The 24,403-nt window shown below is 40.3% G+C and overlaps 1 protein-coding gene across 4 annotated transcripts; it reads right to left on the reverse strand.

The window, feature by feature from the left end:
• Window positions 1-424: 424 nt before the first annotated feature.
• On the reverse strand, window positions 425-22,651 carry RCBTB1 (RCC1 and BTB domain containing protein 1). 4 transcript variants are annotated; one of them, XM_035323063.1, is made up of 12 exons: window positions 17,214-17,364; window positions 16,394-16,544; window positions 15,746-15,912; window positions 13,080-13,238; window positions 11,936-12,043; window positions 10,855-10,997; window positions 7,833-8,023; window positions 5,838-5,964; window positions 5,214-5,365; window positions 4,438-4,568; window positions 1,241-1,390; window positions 425-811 (listed from the first exon to the last, which is right to left on the reverse strand). In XM_035323063.1, exons 1-11 carry the CDS (start codon window positions 17,355-17,357, stop codon window positions 1,250-1,252), a joined length of 1,614 nt encoding a protein of 537 aa, XP_035178954.1. In that variant the 5' UTR covers window positions 17,358-17,364; the 3' UTR covers window positions 425-811; window positions 1,241-1,249. The 4 variants fall into 4 exon arrangements, with proteins under 4 accessions (XP_035178954.1, XP_035178982.1, XP_035178972.1 ...); XM_035323091.1 differs by adding an exon at window positions 22,578-22,651 and having other exon boundaries at window positions 429-1,390; XM_035323081.1 differs by adding an exon at window positions 22,578-22,645 and having other exon boundaries at window positions 429-1,390; window positions 17,214-17,384.
• Between the last annotated feature and the right edge of the window lie 1,752 nt (window positions 22,652-24,403).

Consider the following 24,403-nt stretch of genomic DNA (forward strand, 5'->3'; position numbering starts at 1 on the left):
ACGGTGTCAGCATTCACATACAGACTTAGCATAAAGCAATCAGATACAGACTGTAAAACCCTAGGGATGACAGCAGCGCCTACAAATAAATTTGCTGCATTTTGAAATTGAGATTACGGGTATTTGTCAAGCACAGCCAGATCAGTAAAAATCAGTAGTAGGTGGTGGTGGGAGGACTGGGTTAAAAGCAGAGGACTGGCAAGGAGGAAGGGATCAGAAACAATGCTTCAGAGCTGGTGAGGTAATGAAAGTAAATCTACTGCTTGCTCTTTGCATTTTAACCTTGGTTCTGGGGTCATTCCAGGTACTTGTCTGTGCTGACTCACATGCATGGTCTGGGAGGATTGTGGTGTTTTTATTTCAATCAACATGGGTACTGTACATAGCACAAACTCGAAACTTTCTACAAAGAAGTTGGCTACTGAACATGTACCAAAAAGTGAATTTTATTACATGTAGTTTAAATTTATACAATACTTAATTAAACAACAAAAAAAAAACTTTCAGAACAGTGTGCCCCTTTCCCTCCAAGGGAACCAACGTAATCTGAAGTCAGAGAGGGAAATCTTCCATTAACCATTATAAACATTGCTTGAACAGATTATAAAGTATACATTACAACTTGTATTAAGATGTACTCAAATATAGAGCTTTACTTCCAATTCAGTCTGCTAGGTACCCCTTTCTTCAGGGTTACTTTTGCAGGCTTCTTTTGCAGGCTTTGAGGATACATTATTTTTGCACACTTTTCTCAGCACCGAATACGCGTGGTTAATTACAGCAAATGGCAATGTCATTCACAATCATGCAGCTGCAATAAGAGATATCCATGCCATTTGCTTCTTTGTAGTTCTGGGGAGTTAATGATTTAAGTGACATCATCCAGTGGCTCATAATCCCAGAAGGCCAGTGCCTTAAGTAGTACGTTGAAAATATTAACAGGTAGCTCTACAAGTGTCATTTCCTCACCTAAATGTCCTTACGAAGACCTGGTGTCTTCTGCACACAGCAGTCTTTCCATCTGAAACCTTGCACTGGTTCCACCATCCAGACTTTCTGAATGCAAGTGAGTATTTTGCTTAACATTTAACAACAGCTCACTCTTAAGCACAGAGAACATCAGTTTTTGCTGTGGCCTTCCACAGCTCCTGGTACAAGAGGCCACTATCACTTGCCGCTTCCACCTGTGCAGTTACACCAACCCGTGGTGCAGAAATCCCTACAAACACCCATAACTTACAGCCTCATTTCAGTTCTTAAAGGCTCCACATTTACTGGCTTTAGCAATGAATTCCTTGAGCAGGGGACCATCCATTTGCCAAAATGCTGTAGTTTGTGTCACTTCTGTCAAATGATTGACACAAAATTTAAAGCAGAATTCCTCTAAGTCCTAAACAGAAAAAAAGAAAAAAAAGAGTCTCATTATCTTTCTTCCATTACAGAAAATTACATCCAGTCAGGCACTGATGCCTTTCTAAGCTTTATTTTTTACAGAGAACTAGACAAATAAATTAACCCAGTGTCTTTCAACCTCCCCTCTCCCAGTGTCACAATGTAAGCGCAACAGAAAAGAATGGTTCTACCCACATAACATGGCCACAAAGACAAAATAACCACAGTTTGGATCTCCCTATAGAGCTGCGGTCAGGAGAGCCAGCGATTCTGAGCGATACGTATTTTTAAAGTTTCCCAGCCTGAAAAGTTCCATCTATATTCACTGACAGTTATTAAAACCCAGTACAAATCTTAGGGTAACGCAATATATAACCAGGACAGTGGATTAAGAGAACTCAGCTCTTCCATTCCATATTATGAACTCCAGTTTACATACAAGCCTGCTTGACTTCCTACTTAATTTATGACTTGAATAAAGCCTTGAGGTGCATTCACCAGGCTCAATGGAAGTGTGTCTACTAGGTAGGCTTAAAGCAAAGCCTAGGCCAAAGGCCTTTCTGTGCATTACAAACAGACCCAGGTTACAAAGTGTTTCACACATGGCCCAGAAATGATTCAAAAGAAACACACTGGCACAACGCAGCAGAGCAATTCTTGCAGAAGGCGTGCTCTGGGTATGGGCCTACTGGGCAGTGCCTTCCATTTCAGGGTTAGAAAAGCCTCACAGACACCATCATTGCACCTGCATGACGTCAGAGAGAAAGGATGTCTAAAAAACAAGAGAGACTAGCTGTCAATCTAACATTGACCACAGAACGCTTCCCGCTCCTGTTTCTAGCTCCACTGTTGAAGAAATCTATTCTTTCTATTCTTTATGGTGTAGAGCTGAGCTGCAGTACAGAAGATGCCACAGCCTTTCCAGAACAGCAACTCCCCAGCCTGCTCTAGTTCCTTGAGCACTTCATAAATTCATGGAACTAGCGCTTCACACACGAGAACACAGCTTTCCTTCGCTTTAGCTGCTCAGCAGACTGGGCACTGCAGTAGGGCATAAGAGTTTGCAGAGCTTTTAAGCCACGCGAGGTATGAAAGACTGATTAGTATTCATGTTTTCACTTAAAGTAATTACTGAAAGCTAGAGCCACTGCGTGCCAGTGAGCTCTTGACACAGCAGTGATATAAAAATATGTCCTGGCCTAAAACCAGGCTTTCTGAAGCTGCAGATCTTGACTTGTATGGCATCTGTGCAATGAAGAAAAGACAAGCTTATTAGAACTGAACACTGAGGGTTTTTCTTTTTTAATAACAGAAGGAATTGGCATTTTAAACAAAACTACATCATACACATTACAGTATTTTGCACTGCTTTATTAAAAACTCACATACCAAGACAATGCAACAGAAGCATACAGTAACAGTAATATTGTATTGTTAACGTGAAACTTTGGAAAGTTTAAAACTCAATATTAAGAACTATAAATTTTATTTGCAGATGGATGCACTCCCAGCAAACTGTACTTAATATAGACTTAAGTGAAAAAAGGTACAACGTACATCCAGTGATTATTTTAAATCTTACAATAAGAAGCCAAACCTGAACTAGTTTCAGCCACTTCAATCCAGTCAATCACCAAAAGAAAGTATAGGAGAGTTTCATGTCATGGGGGTGTTTTAAATAAGTGAAGTGGGTTCTTCTAACTGTTGTCTTCCAGACACACAGTCCCTTGAATGAACTACGTTACCCAAGCAATTTCAAACCCTGATCTATACTTCTAGTTAAAAATAAAAATATAAAAAATACAAAAAACATCTCAGCGTCACCCATTCTCTCCTCCTTTGGGTCAACCATTCTCATTTCACTTCCAACTTCATTTAGCTAATAAGGTACAGCCAAGGCTCAGTAACTGGATTTCTTCTACCCTTTACAAGCACAGTCAGTGATATACTGAAGACCCATTGCACAAACAATCTTCTGTAAGGCAAAAATACAGAAAGCTTCCTATTTTCCAGGAAATCCCACCAATGAAATCTTTATTCACAATGGTGCCTGAATTATGACTTCAGCTCTAAGGCAGCCCTTCGGATAAGGTACATCAAACTAGCAACATGCTATTAGGCTCTGAAGTAAGTTAGGACATGCTAGATATTAAGTGCAAGAAAAAGCAATGTATTCATTTACCGATTACCAAAACTGCTTTAAAGTAGCAAGTTAAAACCAACCAGGCTGCAAATATGATGTGCAGATACTATTCCAAACAAAGGGCTGAAGGAATCCCAGGAATACCCATTTGATCACGAAACTGCATGTTAGTGACCTGATCTTGAAGTCAGACATTCTGCAGGAAAGTTTTGCTACCCTTTCTCCCATTTCACACACATTCTCCGTCTTCAAAATGTACTAGGTCCATAAAAAGAGTTCTTACCCTGCCATTTCATCAGCGTACTTTAAAAGACTGAAAGTGTATTGACTGTAGTTAAACAAGTAAAAAAAAAAGGCAAAAAAAACATATCCCCAAACCCCAAACCTACCATCACGTGACATCACACACAACCCACAACCTTACAAACAAGGCTTACAAAACCACTCTTCATAATGTTGTGATTTTTGCTTTGTTTTTTTCAGCCTTTCCCTTGTTTAAGATTTAGTGTTTAACCTTCCCTTTTTTCCCTGTCACCCTCCCCCCCCCCTCCAGAATAATAATTCACAAAGTTTGGCACAGCATGATAACCTCTTACCATGAATTAAGCAACACAAACATTTATAGATAGTGAGTCTCTGCCTGTGACTTAAATCAACTTTTGATATCCGTGTGCTAGTTCACTTTCTCAGTACCAGTTTATGAGGGAAAAAGATATAAAACCTGTATTTGCAATGAAACTTGTAATTCCAATGGCTACATATTGTCAAACTCTGAAAATGGCAGACGGCATTATCTGATTGTAGGTTAGAGAGAGTTTATATAAAAATATGACTAAGTACTTTCCTCAGTTTAGGGTCAGAAAGCAGCCACATATTTAAGAAACTGAACTTTGGAAGTTTACCTCTGCATCGTATCTGACAGCAGCAGAGAGCAATGAAAAAGCATTTTCCACAGTAATTCCTCTCTTGATAATATGTTGACACAGTTTTTTCAGTCTGTTTTCACAGTACGAAGTAGCCAAATCCAGAAGTCCTGCAATTAAAATGTCATCGTATTAGTCATGTGTAATCATTTCTGCCTTTTCAACAATTTATATCTCTGGCTACAAGTTTTGTCTATACTCTGTGTGCAGTGTTCTATACGGCAATAATGTGTTTTTTGCAAGTAGGTCATAATTCAGAGAAGTGTATTTTATCACCACATGGGAAGAGAGGCCTTCTAGTACCGCATGCCACAATCCTGTTAACCTCTGTAAATGCACAATCTGTTCCACTGCTTTGCATACCTAAATGTTGGAGTGGAACTGTTGCAAAACAGGCACAACGTGAGCAAAAAGTTACCACTATAAAAATCTGTGCTTGAATTACAGCTTGTTCTTCGCTCTGCTACCCAAGTTTCCCTCATTACATCCACACAGATTCTTTCACATTATCCAATAATTGGTTCTAATCAGTAAGATATGCAAGTATTCTAACCCAGCGTTTCTCTCCCAACTAATAAAACTGCTCACAGTTTATTTCTTAATATGCATCACTTCTTTAAAGACAGCTTTATTAAATCACCAGTAAAATGCACCATAGGCAGGACTAGAAGCCCACATTAATACATTTATTCTTCATCCCCCTTCTCAGTTTGCCTGGAGACTGCTGTCTAACACAACCAGACCATAAGCAATACCTATCGCGTCTTCAGGCGGAAGGTCAACACAGTCTGTGTACAAGTACTCAAGAAAGGCACGATACACAGGGTAAGAAAACTGGTCGATTTCTAACACTTCCTTCATATCCTCATTCCAGTATGACTGGAACATGGTTCTGAAGTGTTCGCACCTAGGAGACAGAGACATCTTCTGGAACATCTGTATGTACACGAGTGTTATGTTACAGTCCCCCTGAACTATGTATTTGGCGCACTCTACAACAGCCACAAATATTTTACCATACACGATCACAGCAAACAGTCCACATTTTGGATTTAGTGCTTTGTTATACTTATGCATCAAAATAAAACTCTAATTTGACCTATGCTACAAAAGCATCTGTGTATGCATTGCAGTCAGACTAGTTTAACATGATTTATTATTCTAGGAATAACTTACAGGCTCAGTGAAGACTGAATAGGGACCATTTTAAGGCAGAATTTTGATTCAACTCCTTCCGTAATCGTTTAAAGTGATTACAGACACCTAGATAATGTGTTGCAGGTTTAGGGTTCCTCCCCACCACTTACTTTCTTCCCTCCCCTCAGACAGAATACAGAGGCTATTGTGTTTAAACAGGAGCTGTGGAACACGACCTCTACCTGATTTTCAGAACAGCTTTGTGAACGTGGATGTACTTCCCATCTACACGGAACTTTAGGTCTGAGGTTTCTGGGCTGTCAAATTCCCTCCTCAGAGACTCTGCTACTGTTAAAAAGTCTTCATGCTCTGGAGAAGCAATTTTTAAACAAACAAAACATGTTAAGCATCTTAAACAGAACACAGGCATCACTGTAATTAAAGCTAGCTACTCAAGTAACTGCATGTGAAGGAAAATAGGTCAGGACCAGGGTTCCATTGGCCTCTGGGGTGAGTCTGGAAGAATGACTGACTCCATTACCCTTTTCCATTGGCAAGGACAGCTCCCAAACAGCTCCATGCAGCAGTGCTCAGCAGTCCTTGTTCCAACTCGTTACCCAGGATGCAAAGTACCTGGAGAACTTGCTTTCTCACTCTCCACGTGGGGACCACCAATGAAATTACCAGCCTTCTGGCAGCTCAGGGCAAGTGCCAGGTCAGCTGAGCTCAGCACCACTGCCTGGATTACACCAAGAGGGACCAGTGTGCAAACCAGCGGTAAATGGAGTCTATAGCATCACCTACAGCTCACTTGAGAAATGAGGCACATACTGACACACTGTGACCTGAGCCTGAAGAGTAAGAAAACGTCACCAGTTGGCCACTTGCATGCCAGCAGAGGAGACAGTTCATGCTAGTGAGCCCTGGCAAAGACAAACAACCTGCAGGCTACCTCAGTTTGTCAGTCAATTATGACAACACAAAATCCAACAGCAGTGCTACAAGAAGAGAGACTGTAGCAAGAACTCAGTACCTACTATCAAGGACACAGGACTTCAGCAATTTTGGAAGTACATTACAATTGTGTGATCACAGCTCTTTGACATTAACATTCCTAACATTAAGGTCAGAGAGGTCCTGTTCTGTCTCTCTAGAAATCCTAGATTTGCAGCACGAGCTGGCTAAGACTTGTAGTAAAGCAAATACTCCAAAGTTTTAGGAAAAATAACTTTAACCCACTATTTGATGGTTTTGTTGATGCATCTAACAAGTGAGTTTCAACATATGGCCTCTAAGCAGCATAGCATGAGAGAGGAAAAAAAGGCAGTTCCAAAAGGCAGTTCCACTCTCATGGGATGTGGCCTGTCTCCTGTGTCCTTCAGGACTGCGGATTGTTCATCCGTATACTACAACTACTCTTCACCATTAGGAGCTGTTAAATTAGCTAGTACTTTATATACACACACACAGTTAAAACAAATTGCTTTAACAGACAAGTTATGTTTCTACCAAAAAATTCCTTTGGTTCACTCTGTATGGATCATTCACGAACTGGCATCTCATCAGAGCTAAACAAACCACACTCCAATGCCCTTTCACCTGCTCATGTGATTTTTTTCTAGGTCATCAAGCTATGCTGATGATCAGCTTTCACCCCAAATACCTTAAATTTATTCCTCAAAGAAGGCTGCAGATTTGAACTTCACCACAGTCAATCCTGAGTGGCAGATTTATCTTTTATTTAACAAAGCCATCATAACTGAAAGTAGAATGATAACCTTTATGCAGAGTTAGCTTTCACTAAGAAAAAAAGTGTTTGTTTGTTTGTTTTTTAAACCTATAAGAATAAAACCTATTTTAAATTTAAACCTATAAGAATAAAAGAGATGGAAAAATTATACAGGAAGGAGATTGAAACTGTCCCTAAATTAATGCTTTTGATGTAAAGATTCAATAATTAGGATTATCAGGTTAAGAGAAGAATCATCCCTGAAGGCCAATAAGAATTAAAATACAGAAACAAGACTCAAATACCTCAACCAAGCCACACAGACCCTAGCTAGAAGAGCTAGTTTTAATTGCCAGTTCTAAAAGCAAGGAACCATCCTGCCACAGAAGTGGTATGCCGTACTAACCACTACACACATGCACAGAGAATATAATATGAAAGCACATTTTATAAGAATAATTAAACCAAAGTTTAATTGAGTTTAACCAAACTCAAAACTTGTTCTCACCTACTGACAGAAGACGCCACATAACGGCAGGGGTAGCAAAGCAAGCAAACACATCGTCAGTGCAGGCAAAGTGAGTGAGGTGGGGAAGGACCACAGACTGGCCGCGGCATTGGCCCCACATGTACACCTGGCCACTCTGGGTCCTGGCAGCCGAAATGTGAGCAGAGTGGCAGGCTGCGATCTCCACAACCCTGCAAACAGAAGAAACCTTGTAAGATACTTTAAAGGTATGGAACCAAGTGACCTCCCAAAAGCCGCACCAAAATAACAGCAAGTAAGCTATGTATCTACACTCTGGTACTTCTTTGTCATGCGTGAATGCGATTCTGTTTGAACAGATCAATATTTAAGAATTGCAATGACATTTTCATAGTACTTGTAGGTTTTACTGTAATCAGGTATTGCTTTGATAATGTCATTTTTTGTTGACATTTCTTCTTTTCTCCCATAACTGTAAGAAGGAAAAAGTCTACCCCACCTTTAAAACCTATCAGAAACTTATTCTCCTCAATAAATGCTTATGGAAGTTACAAAGCTTCCAGCTAGGGAACAGTCTGCAAAGTTAAAACTACTGTGATTTTACAGAGCATTTTACAAAACTTCTTTCAAACAGATGTAAAAATTCCTCTCATTTTGAGATTAAGTTCCTACGTATTTTTCAATAAACCCAATGCTTCTGCCCCTCCTTTAATATGTACGTAGACAGAAATTAATCTACTGTCTTAGTTTCTGACTTCGTATTTCGCTGTTAATTTAATCTCATCAACGTTGAAACTGTTTGGAATGTAATTTTTGTTTGGACAAAGTTTCATTTGAGGAAAGGTGAATACACACACTTAACTCCTCGTTCCTGAAGAGCTAACATTAAGTAAAATCCACATAGTATTTTCAACACCCCCCCCCCTCCCCACCAAGTTCCTTAAAATACTAGAGCTTTTGATGCGGACTTACTTATTTTGTTCTCCCACTGTCCACGCAATCCCTACCTCACTATCTGAAGCATTACAAGAACCAAGAAGAACCACATTCTGTTAAAGGGACTGCCAAAATGTTTCCCGTGTCCCTGGTTCAGATGCTAAGCAAAATTCTGGAGAAGTTCCAGAGTTAGCTCAAAAGTAAAAGCTACGCTTTCGTGGTTTTCCCCACATGTTTAAAAAGAGAGGATTCCAGGCTTCTGTGTGCTTTGTGTTTATTATAAATAAAAACACAGATCAAGCGCGACAAATGTCTTTCCAAACAGTCTAAGTGCATACATATGAAAGTGATTATTCCCTTACAGAACAGAATCCCTAGCTCTAAGCAACATTGAGATCGCTGCATGAAACAAGTCATGATTTTACGTGCAACTTACATTTTATTATAGCTATCCAGCAATACGAAAGCATTCTTCTCCGACTTTTCTTCCCTTAGCAGAACAGATTTTTTTTAAGAACAACTATACTATACCTGATACATAGAGTTAAGCATACAGCACATTAAGTATATACTCATCAAAATTCAGAAGTGTACCTTCATAACTGCCTCCAAGCTAACACAAAGCTAAGTTTAGAAGTTCCTTTCAAACTGTATGTGCAAAATTCTTCAAACTAACACCGAATGCCAGCTCCCAAGGAACTGTCAGAGACATTATGCATAAATTTCAAAAGAGTTATATAAATGAAAGGGCCAAGAGAAGCATTAATACGCTTCATGGGAAACGTCAGCTCACCCACTTAATAGCACTGTTTCCAAGGGAGTCAAGTCAAGCAAGATGAGTAAATTCAAGTGACTTCTCTCTCGCTTGGACTCCAAGCAGTTCAATATTTTCTCCCTCCTTTAGTCACTGAACAACTGCCACTTTTATTATAATCCCACAGTTGACTTCACATACAATTCTAAATGCAACAATTCCCCTTATTTCACTCAAGAAATGAGTCATTAAGAAAGTTAATCCATTGCAAGTATACACATTTCCCTTCTAGTACTTGAAAAAAAAAATAATTTCATTTCACTTTGCTAGTGTCACTTCTTCCACAGACAAGTCAGTCTTGCCTCAGTGCTTTCTACTGTGATGGTTCCTTTCTTTATTTCAACTCCACATCTCTCTTCCCCCCAGCCATTTATAAATCCTTAAATAATCTCAGCATTGTGCAGCTTTTCATTTAATGCTAAACATGAAAATCAGGAAAAAATAGGAATGACTTCCCATAAAGACACTTCAGATCTATAAAATGACATCTTTCATAGATAGATTTTCTATTCATATAAAACTGGAAACAAAGTAGAAAAAACAGCCACAAGTGTTTCCTAGTTAAAAGGAGATTATAATTTAAGAGATTTACAGGCTACGAGGCTTCCAAACTGAAGCACATTTAATTATAGATATACGCATGGGTCCAAAGAACAAGACTGAGGTCCAAGTTTGTAGGTGAACAGCAGATGAGCCACAGGATTTCTGTCCTAAATATGATGATAAAGATGCTGAAAGAGGGTAGACAAGGGTGAATCTTCTACAAGTCTGGGAAACTAGGAGGATATATACATGTTATCTAAGAAACTGCTAACTGCTACCCCTGACGAGAATGGTACTGTCTACCCATAGCTCTAGCAATCTTGCAAATTGAGTTCTGTTTCCATGGTTGGCTGTTACCCAGAAAGACTTTCAAAAAAACTGATTTTTTGTCATGTGTCAGTTCTCCCCGCCCCACCCTTTTAATGTGGGCCTCAATACAGCTTAAGAGCTTGGCTTATTGGTTTTATAGCTCAAAAGTTTTGATCAAAGGAATCATATTTAGAATACCCTAACAGTCATTCAGTATTTCCAGTGTCAGGTAAGTATACAATGTTTACATCCAATAATCATTACAGATAGCAAAAAACACTCAGTCTATAGCAAACAGTAAGTTACCACCCTTTCCTGGGATTTTAACGTTATCAATAAAAATACAACCCACCAAACCCCAAACACACATGCTTCCAGCACTAGAGACTGCATAACACATGCCCAGACAGATCAACCCAGAAACAGCTTCAGGAAGATTACCTTTCTTTTTCCATCATGATCTGCAGTGGACTTAGCTGGTTACTTTTATTGCCAGTTCCCAGCTGCCCGTAAGTGTTAGCTCCCCAGGCATAGAGCAAACCCTCATCTGTTAGTGCTAGTGTGTGCGCGTAGCCGCAGGCAATCTGTAAGTAAATGTATAAGCATTACTACTGAACAAAAAAGAAAAAAGAAGAAAATTGTTGCACACAATACCTTAGTCTAGATGATGTTAGATACCCCAGGCATTCTTTATTTAGCACTAGAACATGTTATTTCTCAGTACTTAAAGCTAGCACAAGATACATTAACTGGAAAACTAGAATACTGGAAAACTCCCAGCTTCAGCTTCATTTATTTAGCATTCATTGGTTACTCCTCCTAAAGAATTTACAATATGGTCTAAACATATAGAAAATGTAGTGAGTCTTTTCCTACAGGAATTACCCATTTCTTACTTTAAGTCTTAATTGAGTAATATTCTATAGAAATCCTACTAAGTCTCCCCAGACTTTACTTGCTTTCAACTGCAGACTCCTTGCACAAAGAACAGTGAACTTCATTATCAACTCTGAAATAATTTGAAAATTTGGTATTTACTATATAAGCTTTGAGAGCTGCCGTTCTAAAGCTAACAGAGGCCTTAACCTGTTCAACCTTGCAAAAAAAAATTTTTTGTTTCTTAAATGAAACGAAAACCACTGTGATTGTAATCAGCCCTGCCTAAAGGGCTGATTAGAATACTGATGTAGAATCAAAATTTGAGCATCTTAGTTTTCTAGTTCTCCTTATTTTTTTATATTTGCCTAGGATATTTCATTCGCTTTGTAACAAAAATGCGATTTTTAACCATAGCATAATTTACTTAGTCACACTAGCCAAATTCAATTCATTCAGATTTACAAAATCAAGTGCTTCGCAGCTTACTTTTTTTTTTTTATTTTAATAAGCCTAACATAGTTTGAAGGAGACAAATAAATTCAGCATTGAAATTGTGAAATCTACAGGCAGGTATAGATTCCAAAGACAGTTTTAACAGATGCTAGAAATGTAAATGCATTCTCTATTTCCGCATTAGACATACCTGCAGTATACACACACCATGTAATGCTGCCACTCTGCACGGTGTTAGCTGGTTGCCATTGTTTCCAAGACCTAGCTGACCATTACCATTGTAACCCCAGCCATAAACCTGATTGCAAAAAGAAAACAAAATTAAGCCACCACTCTATAAGTACAGAATATTTAAGACTTAGTATTAAGCACAAGTCCAAATCGTACATCTTTTTAAAAAACTGTACACTATTTCAAGAGAGATAGAAAGACTGAAAGATACTACGTACACTGCAATGATCGACTGTATTCAACTTCAGTCCTGTGCTACTTTTTAAAGAAGCTTTCTAAAATACATTCGTCTCTGAATTACTAAAACTTTTGCAATAAAACTTACAATACACCAAAAATTTGTGTCAACATTTTCAGCTGACTTTTTTTTAATGAAAGCTATTCTAACCAGCTGATCATGTATTGGATTAATTTAAGTTGAAGCCCCCAGTTTAGCTCCAATTTTTCCTTTAGTTGTTATGGTAGACAAATCAAGACAGAAGTAGATACAATGAAAGCTCATCGCAACCTCAGGGACCTTTGCAGTCCCTCCTGTCACAAGGAAATGCTATATGCTCCAAGCGTGGTGTGATACAGTAAATTTGAGGTTACAGTTCATACCTAGAGGCAAGTTCAAATCGTAAATTTCTGATGTGGAATGGAACAGTTGCACAATACTAGGGCAATGTTCAAAAGCTTGCTTTGTTTTTGTAGCTGGCAGTTAAGCAATGTGCTTGAGAACCAGGATCATTCATTGTATTCTTGCAGAAAGATTAACTACTTATTTGTGCAGCTTTCAAAAGTCTAATCAAGACGTATGTTCAAGAACCTACTGAAATATATTGAAATAATGCTTAATGACTCATGCTTAATACAACTGTTAAAATTCTTGCAGATGCAGACCCAGTAAAAATCTTGTTCTAATAGTCTTTGCCATAAGAAGCAAGGTTTACTGCAAAGACAGGATCTCTAGTTAATAGCATAGTTGCCCTAAAGCGGTCTCACAGTAGTTACTGATACATACTCTAACCTGAGTAATCCATATCAGCACTTATTCTGTGCTCAGACGTTAACCTCTTAAATCAGGTAAGAGAGAGAAACTGTGAGAACACACCAATTCTTACCTCACCATTGTTTACTACAGCCATGGAGGAGGTCTGACCACAAGCAATGGCAACTACCATTTTACCCTGTAAACAGTTTGAAACTCTACGAGGAGTTGGCTGGTTTGCTGTAGATCCAGATCCAACTTGACCACAGTTGTTATAGCCCCAAGCATATAGCTGTCCATGAAAACAAAGAAAAAAAAATGTAGGTTAAGCCTTAAGAACAGTAATGACAGCAGTAAATTATAATCTTATTATAGTCAGGATGAGATTACATAAACTGTCCTATTTAACTAGCTGAAATGCTTAAGATAATTTTCAACTATTGAAAATTAATGAAGAGCAATAGGATTGACCTAGGAAACATGAACATACCACTGTCTCAGCTTCCAACTACAGAACTGGAGCATCTGACTACAGGCAACACAAGGAACGTGCTTCCATATAAAACATAAGTTGGACTAAAAGACAAAGAGTACAGTGAGTGGACTTCCTTCATGCTTGTGTGATGGTGGGAAAATGAATACAAGCACAACTGTTATTTGATACTGAAGTCCCTGCTTTGCAGGTATTTCATTCTCTTTAGAAAACCAATGGCAAACAACTAATAACAAATTAGAGAGAGAGAGAGAGAGAGAGAGAGAGAGAGAGAGAGTTTGTTATTAGTTGTTGTGTGTATATATGTATGTATTTATGTATGTATGTATGTATGTATATGTGTGTGTATCTCTCATTTGAAAGTCCAAGAGACAGGAAAGTAGTTCGCTGTAAAAATATTCATAGCTTTGCATTTTCAGTTCCTTCAGTATTTGTTATATATACACACCCATACATACTGCCATGACATAAAACTGTTTCTGATAGTTTATTCTCTAACTCCTGACAGTCAAAGTTTGTTCTCCTGGAAATACCTGCCACAGACGTGCCAGTCATGTGAAAGCTCACTGACAGACACCCTTATGTAAAGTCTGCATATCCTAGGGTGCCAGTTTACCACAACACCAAGCCAAAACTCAGACATCAGAAACAAACAAACAAAAAACAACCTTCCCTCACACCCCCACCTCCCAGAAAAACAACCTACAATTCATTTGCCATGCCTAATATGAAAAGAAAAAGCACCAGTCCTTTGCTTTTTGTTACTTGTACTTGGCAGGTCCTTGATCCCTACTGAATACCTGAGGAGGGTTAACACTATTTTGATCTATAAAATGTATTTTAGTAACAGGAAAATAAAATAAGAACTGAGAAGTTAGGTCAAAATGCCAAACAGCTTACGAGTTTCCTCTGTCAGAAGAGCATGAATGTCTTAATGATTTTTTTTTGTTTGCATTGCATTAAACTTGGATTGACCCAACTGTACAAATCAATTATGCCAAGTATTTCCATGACTACTTCCAAATTCAGTGCCTCTCTGAAACTCCAGATCAAGTCACGAGGCTTTCTGCAGCCCAGTGTTTCTGTAAATAAAACTCCACTTAAAACATTTCACCGCTTTCAATATAATTAATTTTGAAACAGATAAAACCTCCCAGCACAAATAGACTAAGATACTGCAAAGTACACAAGGGATGGATTTACAGTACATTAACTAGCCACCACAGCTAGCCAGCTGCAAATATCAGCTCTGTGGTAAATACAAAGAAGCTTCCCCTCTTCCACTGAGATTTCAAGCATGTTATATTTATTACAAAAGACAGCACGGCCGTCGCAGGCAGCTACCACACAGCAGCTGACAACACTAGTTAAACTAGTGCATGAACATTCTTGCCTTCCCACACAAAAAATAAAATTTGATCATTTCACCATTTGTCATCAAACATGACAGCACAAAGATCCTTCCTAAACACAGGCTCCCTTGCAGAGATACAACACAGACTAATAAAACTACCCCAGTGTCTGTTTCCTACCCTCAAAACACCGATTACTGACTGCATTAACCAATGCAGTATGACTCCATACTGCACCATAACACAGATGTGCTCCTATTACCAGCATGGACATAATTGTTTCAATTTTCATGCTTAGGAAGGTTCCAAAATTAGCTCCCTCCCCCCCCATAAGATCAGAGCTGAACCAGGCTTTCTCCCATGCAGTAACATACCTGAAATCAGAGACACGCATTGGTCAAATCTGACTGACTGGAAACCAGCTGAACATGTTTCCCATGACACATAGCCTTAAGCCACATAAACAAATAGCACGAAGCAGATATGGGATATAAAACAAATGCTCTATCAGTAGCTACATACAAAAGTATTTAGAGATGCGCAAAGCAACATTCTTTCCTCTATACCAGTGTGGAAATCACAAAGACGGCAGGAAACAGACTGAAGGCTAATCGGAATACAAACAACTCAATATACCCCTCAAATGTCAGAACTGCAAAGCAAGTAGTAATCCCGTTTGGCACCTTACAAAGATTCTTCCATGTGTAAGTGGCACAGCTTCCTGGTCTCATCACAGGGACATACAATAAATGAAAGACAAGCATTTACTAGCCTATCATTCCTCCAATTTGTTCGAGGTTATTTTCAAGTCTGCTCTGAAGAAAAGGACACCCTAGCTTGAGGTAGCAGTAGAAAAGGTTATCTGGTAATTATGCTATGGAAAGAGAGCTTCAGACTGCTATCACCTGCACTATTCATTCAAGATGGAAATGATTTGAACAGGTTTCAACTTACATCCCCATCAGAGGATAACGCCATGGAATGATGAGAGCCACAAGCTACTTCCACCACCCTCTTTATTAACAGATTTGTGCAGACTTGAACAGGAGTAATGCCCTGGTTGGTTGCGCCATTCCCAAGCTGGCTGTAACCATTATGTCCCCACGCATATACTTCACCATCTGCAAAAACATTTAAGTTTGTGATAAAATCATCACAGATTCCAAGGAAATTATGATAAGCGGAATTCTAAGAATTTAGAGAAGGACATCTTGAAAGTAAAAGGACCAAAAAAAAGTGAAAGAATCCTCTTATTACAAGAATCCTTCACATGCTGAAAGATTATGCACCTTGTGTACAACTATTATATAATCACAGTATGACCAGATTACTGGAGAGATACAGGAAAGTGCACAGGTAAGATCAAGCATGTCATAAATAGTATTGTAAAATTATACAGAGTTGCAACATAATGGAGGTGTAAAGGAAACTTACTTTAGTTATTGCAGAATATATGTGGCTCCACTTAAGATCAATGAGGACCCCTTAGTGTGCATTACCCAATTAATGAATTGACGCAATTGCCTCTTAACCCATTCTTCTTAAACTAGGTAGAACTTAAATTTGTACCTTGTGCTTCCCTATTAAACATTGATTTTCTACCTTCAGTGCAAAGTACAACATGTGGTCCACTCCCGTAACTGAGACTGGAAATCTTCTTTCCACATAAGGCTTCTAATTTCTTTGGTACTATCGTGCTCTGATTATCTCCAGTTCCCAAGCAATTACTGCAGTTCAGTCCAAAAACAAACACCTGAAAAACAGAGGAAGACTGATTTCAAGTGATTTATATGCAGCTATGCGCAGACATGGTGATATCCAGGCCTTCATAAAAACACAGCAGAGTTTTGACATGGACTCTTAATAAGCAAAACTTCACTCATGGAAGTTAACAAGCTAAAATGTTAGCACCACGACACTTAGGAATTAAATAATGAGTCTGAACGCTTCAGATCTGTGCTGGCCTGAAAGGATCTGCACTATAAAGAGTACACAACTATGAAACTGGAACACTGCTGTCTTTTAAATGTGGCTTGGAAAGAGTAGCCACAGTTATACTACAGGGGACTCAATCCTACAGATTTGAGTAAGAGTTGGAAAAAAAAATCCTACTCTACACATCCTCACAAGAAACCGTCTCATTAACACATCCCAGACCACGTGGCTTGTTTCATCTCAACAGCACAATGTTAACTCATACCAAGTTTCTGAATCCTGGCCTTTGTCATTTGTAAGTTTTCTAAATACTCCATCTGTATTATCCTCATAAAAGACTAAAAAAAAATAATTACAAGTTAAATCCAACATGCTTTGAAACATGCTAAGTTCACATGGTGCTTCTGCAAAATTATTAGCTTAAATACTCTGCAGATTCTGAAACCAACTAATTGGGAGCATCTGTTCCATTTTCTTAGAGCCTTACCTCGTCGTTGTGCGTTATGTATATAGCTTCGTTGGCTGATGTACCAAATACGCATGCTTTCCGAATAGATGCTATTTCTTGAGGTGACAGTAAGGTAAATATTGGCCACTTTCCCACATCCACCATGATGTTACTGTATCTCATGAAGTTTCTACAAGTAAGATGACAACACTGTAATAAAAAAATCTTATCAAAAGGTGTATTTTATACTTTCATCAACAGGCAGTACAATAATTCCCTTTAAATGAGAGAAAAGATGTTCATCAATGTCTCAGAGCAAAATATTCTCTTCTGTATGAAATAGGTAATTATATTTCCATGTATTAAGGTGAACAAATAGCAAGTCATGGGGATAGGACATCAGAAGCACAATCTTTTCTTAACTGGATAAGTAAGGAAGTAGTACTGAATGCAGTATTCAGTACTACTGAACAACCACCATTATGCAAGCAAACTTTATTAAAAGTTTGTGATACAGCAAATACCCCCCGGTGGCAGAGTGGATTTCAGAATTTCAGCTGGTATTCCTGCATATACTACGTATGAAAGTTGTTGAAGTATATGCAAATAAACAAAGGTAGGACTGTTGGGCATATGAACCACACATGTCATATCTTGTGTAATCAAAAGTTGCTATCGTGGTCAAAAAACTGTTTGAGAGGCCACAAAAGCACTAAATGAACTTACTAGTTTGCACTGCTAAACAGTGAAAAATTGGAAAGAAAAAGTGATTAAATGAAATTGTCGTCATTTGTTACTTAGAAACAAGCTGGACCACATTAAATGCTGGAAGGAGATGACTGTAGATAGACATCATGGCTCAGCGAACATACATGTGTGTAATCCATCCTTACACAATGCTCCCTCTTCCCAGTTTCCTCAGGAAAATTGCACCAGCTCAAGAACAAAGCTGCCAATCAACATGACCTACAGAGCTTATTGAGGCCTTCAATCCTGCACATAAAAATTTTAACCACTTATAGCCTCATGGGATTCTGCCACTGATGATCCAAAATCCTTTTTCAGGGTCATCAGCAAGTTTCATGAAGCCCAGAAAGCTCTCAGTGGAGAATCCCACACAACGTCAGCAGCATGATGCAGATCACAATAAACCACCATAAAATGAAGGCTAACAGATCGTTCAATAATAAAAAACATAACTCTATCTAGGTGCAATGCTCTCCTCAACAATCAGGTCTTTCCTTTTCATTTATTTGCTCCAGATGATTTTGTTTCTGATGCTTGGTTCTCAGAACTGTGCCAACAACCAAGGCAAAGTTTCAGAAACAGTTTCAGTTCAGTTTCTTTATTCAAGACCAGCAGTCAATCCTGCAGTGCAAGATATTCCGTGCATTGTTCTACTTACTTCATTGTTTTTGTTTATTTTGTTTGGTTGGCTTGGAAGGAGGGGGGTAATTATTAATAGGAAAAAAAGAAGTTTGTGAAATGTTGAGATCAGTGGAGGTGTGTGTAGGAAAAAGCAAACAAAAAATTGACTTTGCGTCCCTATCAAGTTTAACTTTGCTCCAACAAATCCAGCTCTGCTCTCTAGGCACCTACCTCTCTCACTAAGAGAGTAACTTCACTTTACATTTTACAGCTGAAGCAAGTCTTGAAAATACCTGAAGCCTCCAGATGGCACATTCATAATAAATGTGTCACTTCACATTCTACACAGATTTGAATTCATTTAAGCCTTCTTAACTTCTGGTCGTTACAAACTCAGATGATTTAGCTGTTAAGCTTTATCATCTCACTTTGGCAAACCTTTAAACTAACTTATGGTGTAACATGTTTAAAGACAGCAATGTCTCGTTCTTTTAAGCATACCAGGTTCTGACTTGGTCCATTGTGACCATACCTACATAATTTGCCCTACATAACACACACTCGACAAGGCACAAATGCATCATGGACTGGACGTTGAGACAAAAAAAATATTTTCTTCATTGAAGTTCTTTTTAACACATGCTGTCCATTTAAGGTATGAATACAAAGCATTATTTTGGTGGATAATATCCTAGTAAATAGCATCAAAATTTTACAGCACAGTTAGAACCTATTCTGCTCTAGAGGTAACCAGATTAATATGCGCTCCTTTATCTCTTCCTTTCTGACCTTTGCACTAGGTGTTTAATCCACTTGACTTATTTTCCATGACTACATGATTCAATTAACCACTCCTCTTTGAGGAGGTTTTTCCAAGCACTTCTGAAATCTATGGTGAGTTATACTGCATTGCCCACACCTCAAAGCTCAGCTGGGTACCTTGTCAGACAAACTCATACCATCATACAAAAAAGAAGCTTGCAAGTACACAGGACTTCCCAGACTGAAGACATGAGCAGTGAACTCTAGATGATGAACCTCAGGATTTCTGAAGGTGTAACACTCCTTTCATACATTCATAGAATCATTAAGGTTGGAAAAGATCTCCTTTATCTACAACAATGTTGTATATCTGCAATTTAAATATACCTGAAATACAGTTTGAATATACCTGAAAATACAGGTCTATAATGGGAAAAATGTATTTGAGGAATATACACGTGTATCTAGTACTATACACGGAGATGTCAATAAAATAACTCTGTGTTATCACAACAGAAACCCAGTTAATTTTACCATCCTCTAAGACATACTGCACTTTTCAAAAGGATGCACCTCACGAGCTTCTCACCACTTACAATCAAGCCTTCATTGGCTTGTTCCAAGCCTTCATCTGTTGTTCCAACAGATGTTGGAACATGGGGAAAAAGTGCCTGTGGATCTGCTTCTGGGCAGTTCCTTGCTATGAAAGGCTGATCTAGAAGACTTCGGCTGTGCCGTGACACAAAGGGACACAGTGTCTGTCCTTCACTCACCCTTCCTGTACTACATCAGTAAGAGAACTAGGTTTATTATTTACTTCTGCTGATAGTCACGTAGAGGCCTGGAGCCCCCCCATACCACCTATCGAGCAAAAACTGCAATTTAGTGGAAAGTTTGTAAGCACAATGGAGTATCAAAGTACCAGTTGGAATCCAAAGTAATTAATTTATTTTAATCTGTACACAAATAGCTCCCTCAATACTTTACCTTACAACATTCTGCATGCAACACAGCAGCAGCACTTCTAAGGAATATCTGTATACATCAACACCTAGATTAAAATTTATATTCCTGAGAACTTTGCACTTAAAATCCTTCTAGGTATAGATGTTAAACTTAAACTCGGTGCTCTGAGAAACACTGTATGCCACTGCTCTTAAGTGCCTTTTCACTTCTGCTGCATGAGCCAGCGATAACACAATACACAGACCCCACGGCTTTACTTAATGCTTGTATTGCACTACCGCAGAGCCAACCAGCAGAGGGAGCTTGTGTCAACACCACCTCTAACTACTTTGACATCTTTGAAATTAACCAACAATATCAGTATACAAACAGGAACAGAAACAAAGATGATTGTTTGAATTTCAGTGATGCTAAAAATAAGCAAGAAAGGATGACTTGCAGAGAAGGAAACTGAACTGGCCACACAGTGTGGAAAAGAAATTTAACTCCAAGGCATCGGCAGCCTTGGGGGAGGGGAGGGTGGAAATCTAGGTCTGCTCACAACAAAAAAGCCCCATGCTTTCAGAAACAGAAGCCCTTCAAATATTCTATGCTGAACTGCTGCCTATGCATTCAACATCTCACTGGCCTGCGTTCTAAAGAAACAATGTGCAGGCTGATTCTCAGCAGTACATGTATGCACACACACAAATCCCTGCCTAAAAAGAAAACAAAACAAACAAAAACAAAAAAAAACAACCAAACAAAAAACAGAAGACCATGTTTACAAAGTATCTTTTTTTCTTTTTTTCAAATGGTGTTAGATAAAGTTTTACATAGTTCAGCTACACAAACCCATGCTGGAAAGAACAGTAACCTAACAAAAGTGTCGTACCAGAAAAACAGTACCAATTGTCATTGCAACAAAAAACTCGAGTTAGCGACTCAAAGATTATACCCTTATTGTAAAGATTATTTGAAGATAATCGTATGTTTGTTTCACTCTTTCCTCTGGCTCCAATTCTGCAGCTGATTCTAGCTGGGCAGACTTAATTCCTGCACAGAAAGAAATCGCAGGCTCAGGCCTTCGTTTCCCCTCCTGGAATCAATTCCCCTACAGGAATCAAACTGCAGTGAGATCACAAGAGCTGGAATGTCTAGTTTAAGAAAAACAAACAAAAAAAGGGATTAAGTCCGCCAATCATTTCAAGTACACCTCAATTAAGAAACAATCACATCCCAGACAAAAAGGTAGCCTTCCCTATGCTTTCTCCTATTTGCCCTTTTTAAAAAATATTTCAGTATTGAGAAAGAACAGGGAAACAATACATACTACTGATGTTAATCAGATCCAGAAACGAAGTGACTTTATTGTGACTCCCCCTGCCAACAAAAAGATATTACATTCCCTGAAATCATGTGCCTCAACTTACTTTCCTCAGACCTTACATAAGGCGAGATTCTCATGACAATAAGTTCAAACCTCCGCATGCTGGTGATTTATTTTTAGATGCCTTTTATGCGCAATACAGGGAAAGACAAACATGCTAATGTAAGATCTGAGAAGCAGTCCTCCTGTTTGCTAAAAAACCACCTTACAAGGATGACAGCCATCCATCCACCTTAACAGAAGTACAATTATAGCCACAATATTTTTTTTTTAAATAAGGATCTGAACCATTACTGCAACTTACTGAAGCCACTCACTCCGTACACAAGACATCTTCCAAGAAAACCACCTACATTTCAACATGATGCATACAGAAATAAACGTTCAAAGGAAAACACACATATCAAGGCTCCAAAGACTTACTGCCTCTCCCAAACACTAATTTTCCTAACCAACTTTGTGCTCCGAACACATTTCCACTCGCACTGCCCCTCTCTCATAACCCCCTTCCTAGTTTATGTGATGCAGGTCCGTTTTACCTTCTGTCAGTCGGCTGCAGCATGCTTCCCAAAAGAGGTCATTTAAGCTAAATTAGAGCACTGAAAATCCCTTTAAAGAGAAAAAGCGAAGACTCCTTTTGCATTTAGAACTGTAGCAATGCCTGAAGAGATTAATTATTATATAAAGCCCAGTGAGAGGGAGAAAAAAACGTTGAGCCCCAGTTATTCCGATACACTCGATCTCTGCCTTCAGGAAGCGGATGAGAAGGATGAACACACCAACACCAATCCGGAAACCAACCAAAAAGGCTCTGAGGGAGCCGAGCAGGGCTGCAGGCAGGCTGCCTGCCCCGTGCCCCGCGGTTACACCAGGGCTGCCCCCTCCACCCGCCGCCCAGCACCTCACGGCACCTCACGGCCCCTCGGGGCGCCGCTCACCCGGCCGCCGCATCCTCCGCGGGCCCCCCCGCGTTCTCTCCGCCCGCGGTCCCTCCGCCCGCCGCTCCCTCCACAGCGCCTCCGTCGCCGGGGCTGGCGGCCGTCGCCACAACCGCGGCCGTTACGGCCGTTGCGGCCGTTGCAGCCGTTAGCCGGGCCGCCGCGCGGGAGCGCGCACGGGAGCGCAGCCTCCTGCGAGGGGTGCCCCAAGCCCACTGCATCACGTGACGCGCTCCCCCCCCCTCCCCCCGGGCCCCCTCCATCTTGTCTGCCCGCCCGGGGGGCGGCGCCCCGGCGGCCCCTCCTGGCGGCGGTTTCTGGCCAGTCAGTGTGTTCTACCCGGTTCTAATGTGTTACTAAAGTTAATATTTACGGGTAATATCTGTGTACGGCTCTCTGTGTGTTTGTGTCTGCAGGCCGGGCGGGAGGCAGAGCTGCTGGGGAGGATCCAGGAAAAGGAAGACTGGAGAACGGCCCTCCCGAGGGGGATCTTTTGTTACTTGAAGCTGTTGCCAGGAAATGGCTTCCGCTTTTCTTAAAATTTACTTGCTTTCCTGGCTATGCACAGGGTCATGAGGCAGCTGGGGCCTCGTGCCATGAGCGAGGAGCTGTCTGATCTGCAGGATAAAGCAGTAGGGTAGAAGCATCAACCTATCTTTGGGGGTACCCAGTTTCATAGAATCATAGAATCATCAAGGTTGGACAAGACCTCCAAGATCACCTGGTCCAACCATCCCCCTACCACCAGTGTCACCCACTAGACCATGTCCCTAAGCACCACGTCCAACCTTGCCTTGAACACCCCCAGGGACGGTGACCCCACCACCTCCCTGGGCAACCCATCCCAGTGCCTGACTGCTCTTTCTGAGAAGAAATGGCTCCTCATTTCCAACCTGAACCTCCCCTGGCACAACTTGAGGCCATTCCCTCTAGTCCTATCACTGGTTACCTGTGAGAAGAGGCCGACCCCCAGCTCCCCACACCTTCCCTTCAGGTAGCTGCAGAGAGCAATGAGGTCTCCCCTGAGCCTCCTCTTCTCCAGACCAAACGCCCCCAGTTCCCTCAGCTGCTCCTCACAGGACTTCTGCTCCAGGCCCTTCACCAGCTTCGTAGCCCTTCTCTGGACAAGTTCCAGGGCCTCGATGTCCTTCTTGTAGCGAGGGGCCCAAAGCTGAACACAGCACTCGAGGTGCAGCCTCAGCAGAGCAGAGTACAGGGGAACGATCACCTCCCTGCTCCTGCTGGCTGCACTATTCCTGATACAAGCCAGGATGCCGCTGGCCTTCTTGGCCACCTGGGCACGCTGCCATCTCATGTTCAGGCGAGCATCAATCAGCACCCCCATGCCCTTTTCCTCTGCAGGAATTTAGGACAAAGCTGTTTGAAGAAAAAGTAGAAAACTCAATGTCACTACCCACGGAGTGAAATCCGGATGGGTTGCTATGAGAGAGAATCAGTGATGTTGAAGAAATTCTGCCCTGGAATATGAGGCAAAGAAGACCCAGAAGTAGGTCGAGGGCAAAAAGAGGTTTTCCCTGCCAAGTTTCTGCTTACTGCACTGCTGAGTGACCACTTCAGCTGGCCTCAGGAAGACTGCTGGATAGCTTGTGCAGTGGCTCAAGCTACAAAAACGGAAAGCAGAAATAAGAAGTTATGTGGAAAAGTGTAGTGAGAGCCTCCATGGGAAGAGCCAGAAGGGGAACTGCAACTGAAAACACAGTCATACACCAATGGTTTCCCTTTTGCCAGAGAAATAGCAGGGCATATATGCAATATTCATTTTCTGCTCGTGTTTGTGGCTCTGGAAACAAATCATCTGTTTAGAA

The sequence above is a fragment of the Oxyura jamaicensis genome, chromosome 1 (assembly GCF_011077185.1).
Source record: "Oxyura jamaicensis isolate SHBP4307 breed ruddy duck chromosome 1, BPBGC_Ojam_1.0, whole genome shotgun sequence".
In the NCBI taxonomy this organism is placed as follows: Eukaryota; Metazoa; Chordata; class Aves; order Anseriformes; family Anatidae; genus Oxyura; species Oxyura jamaicensis.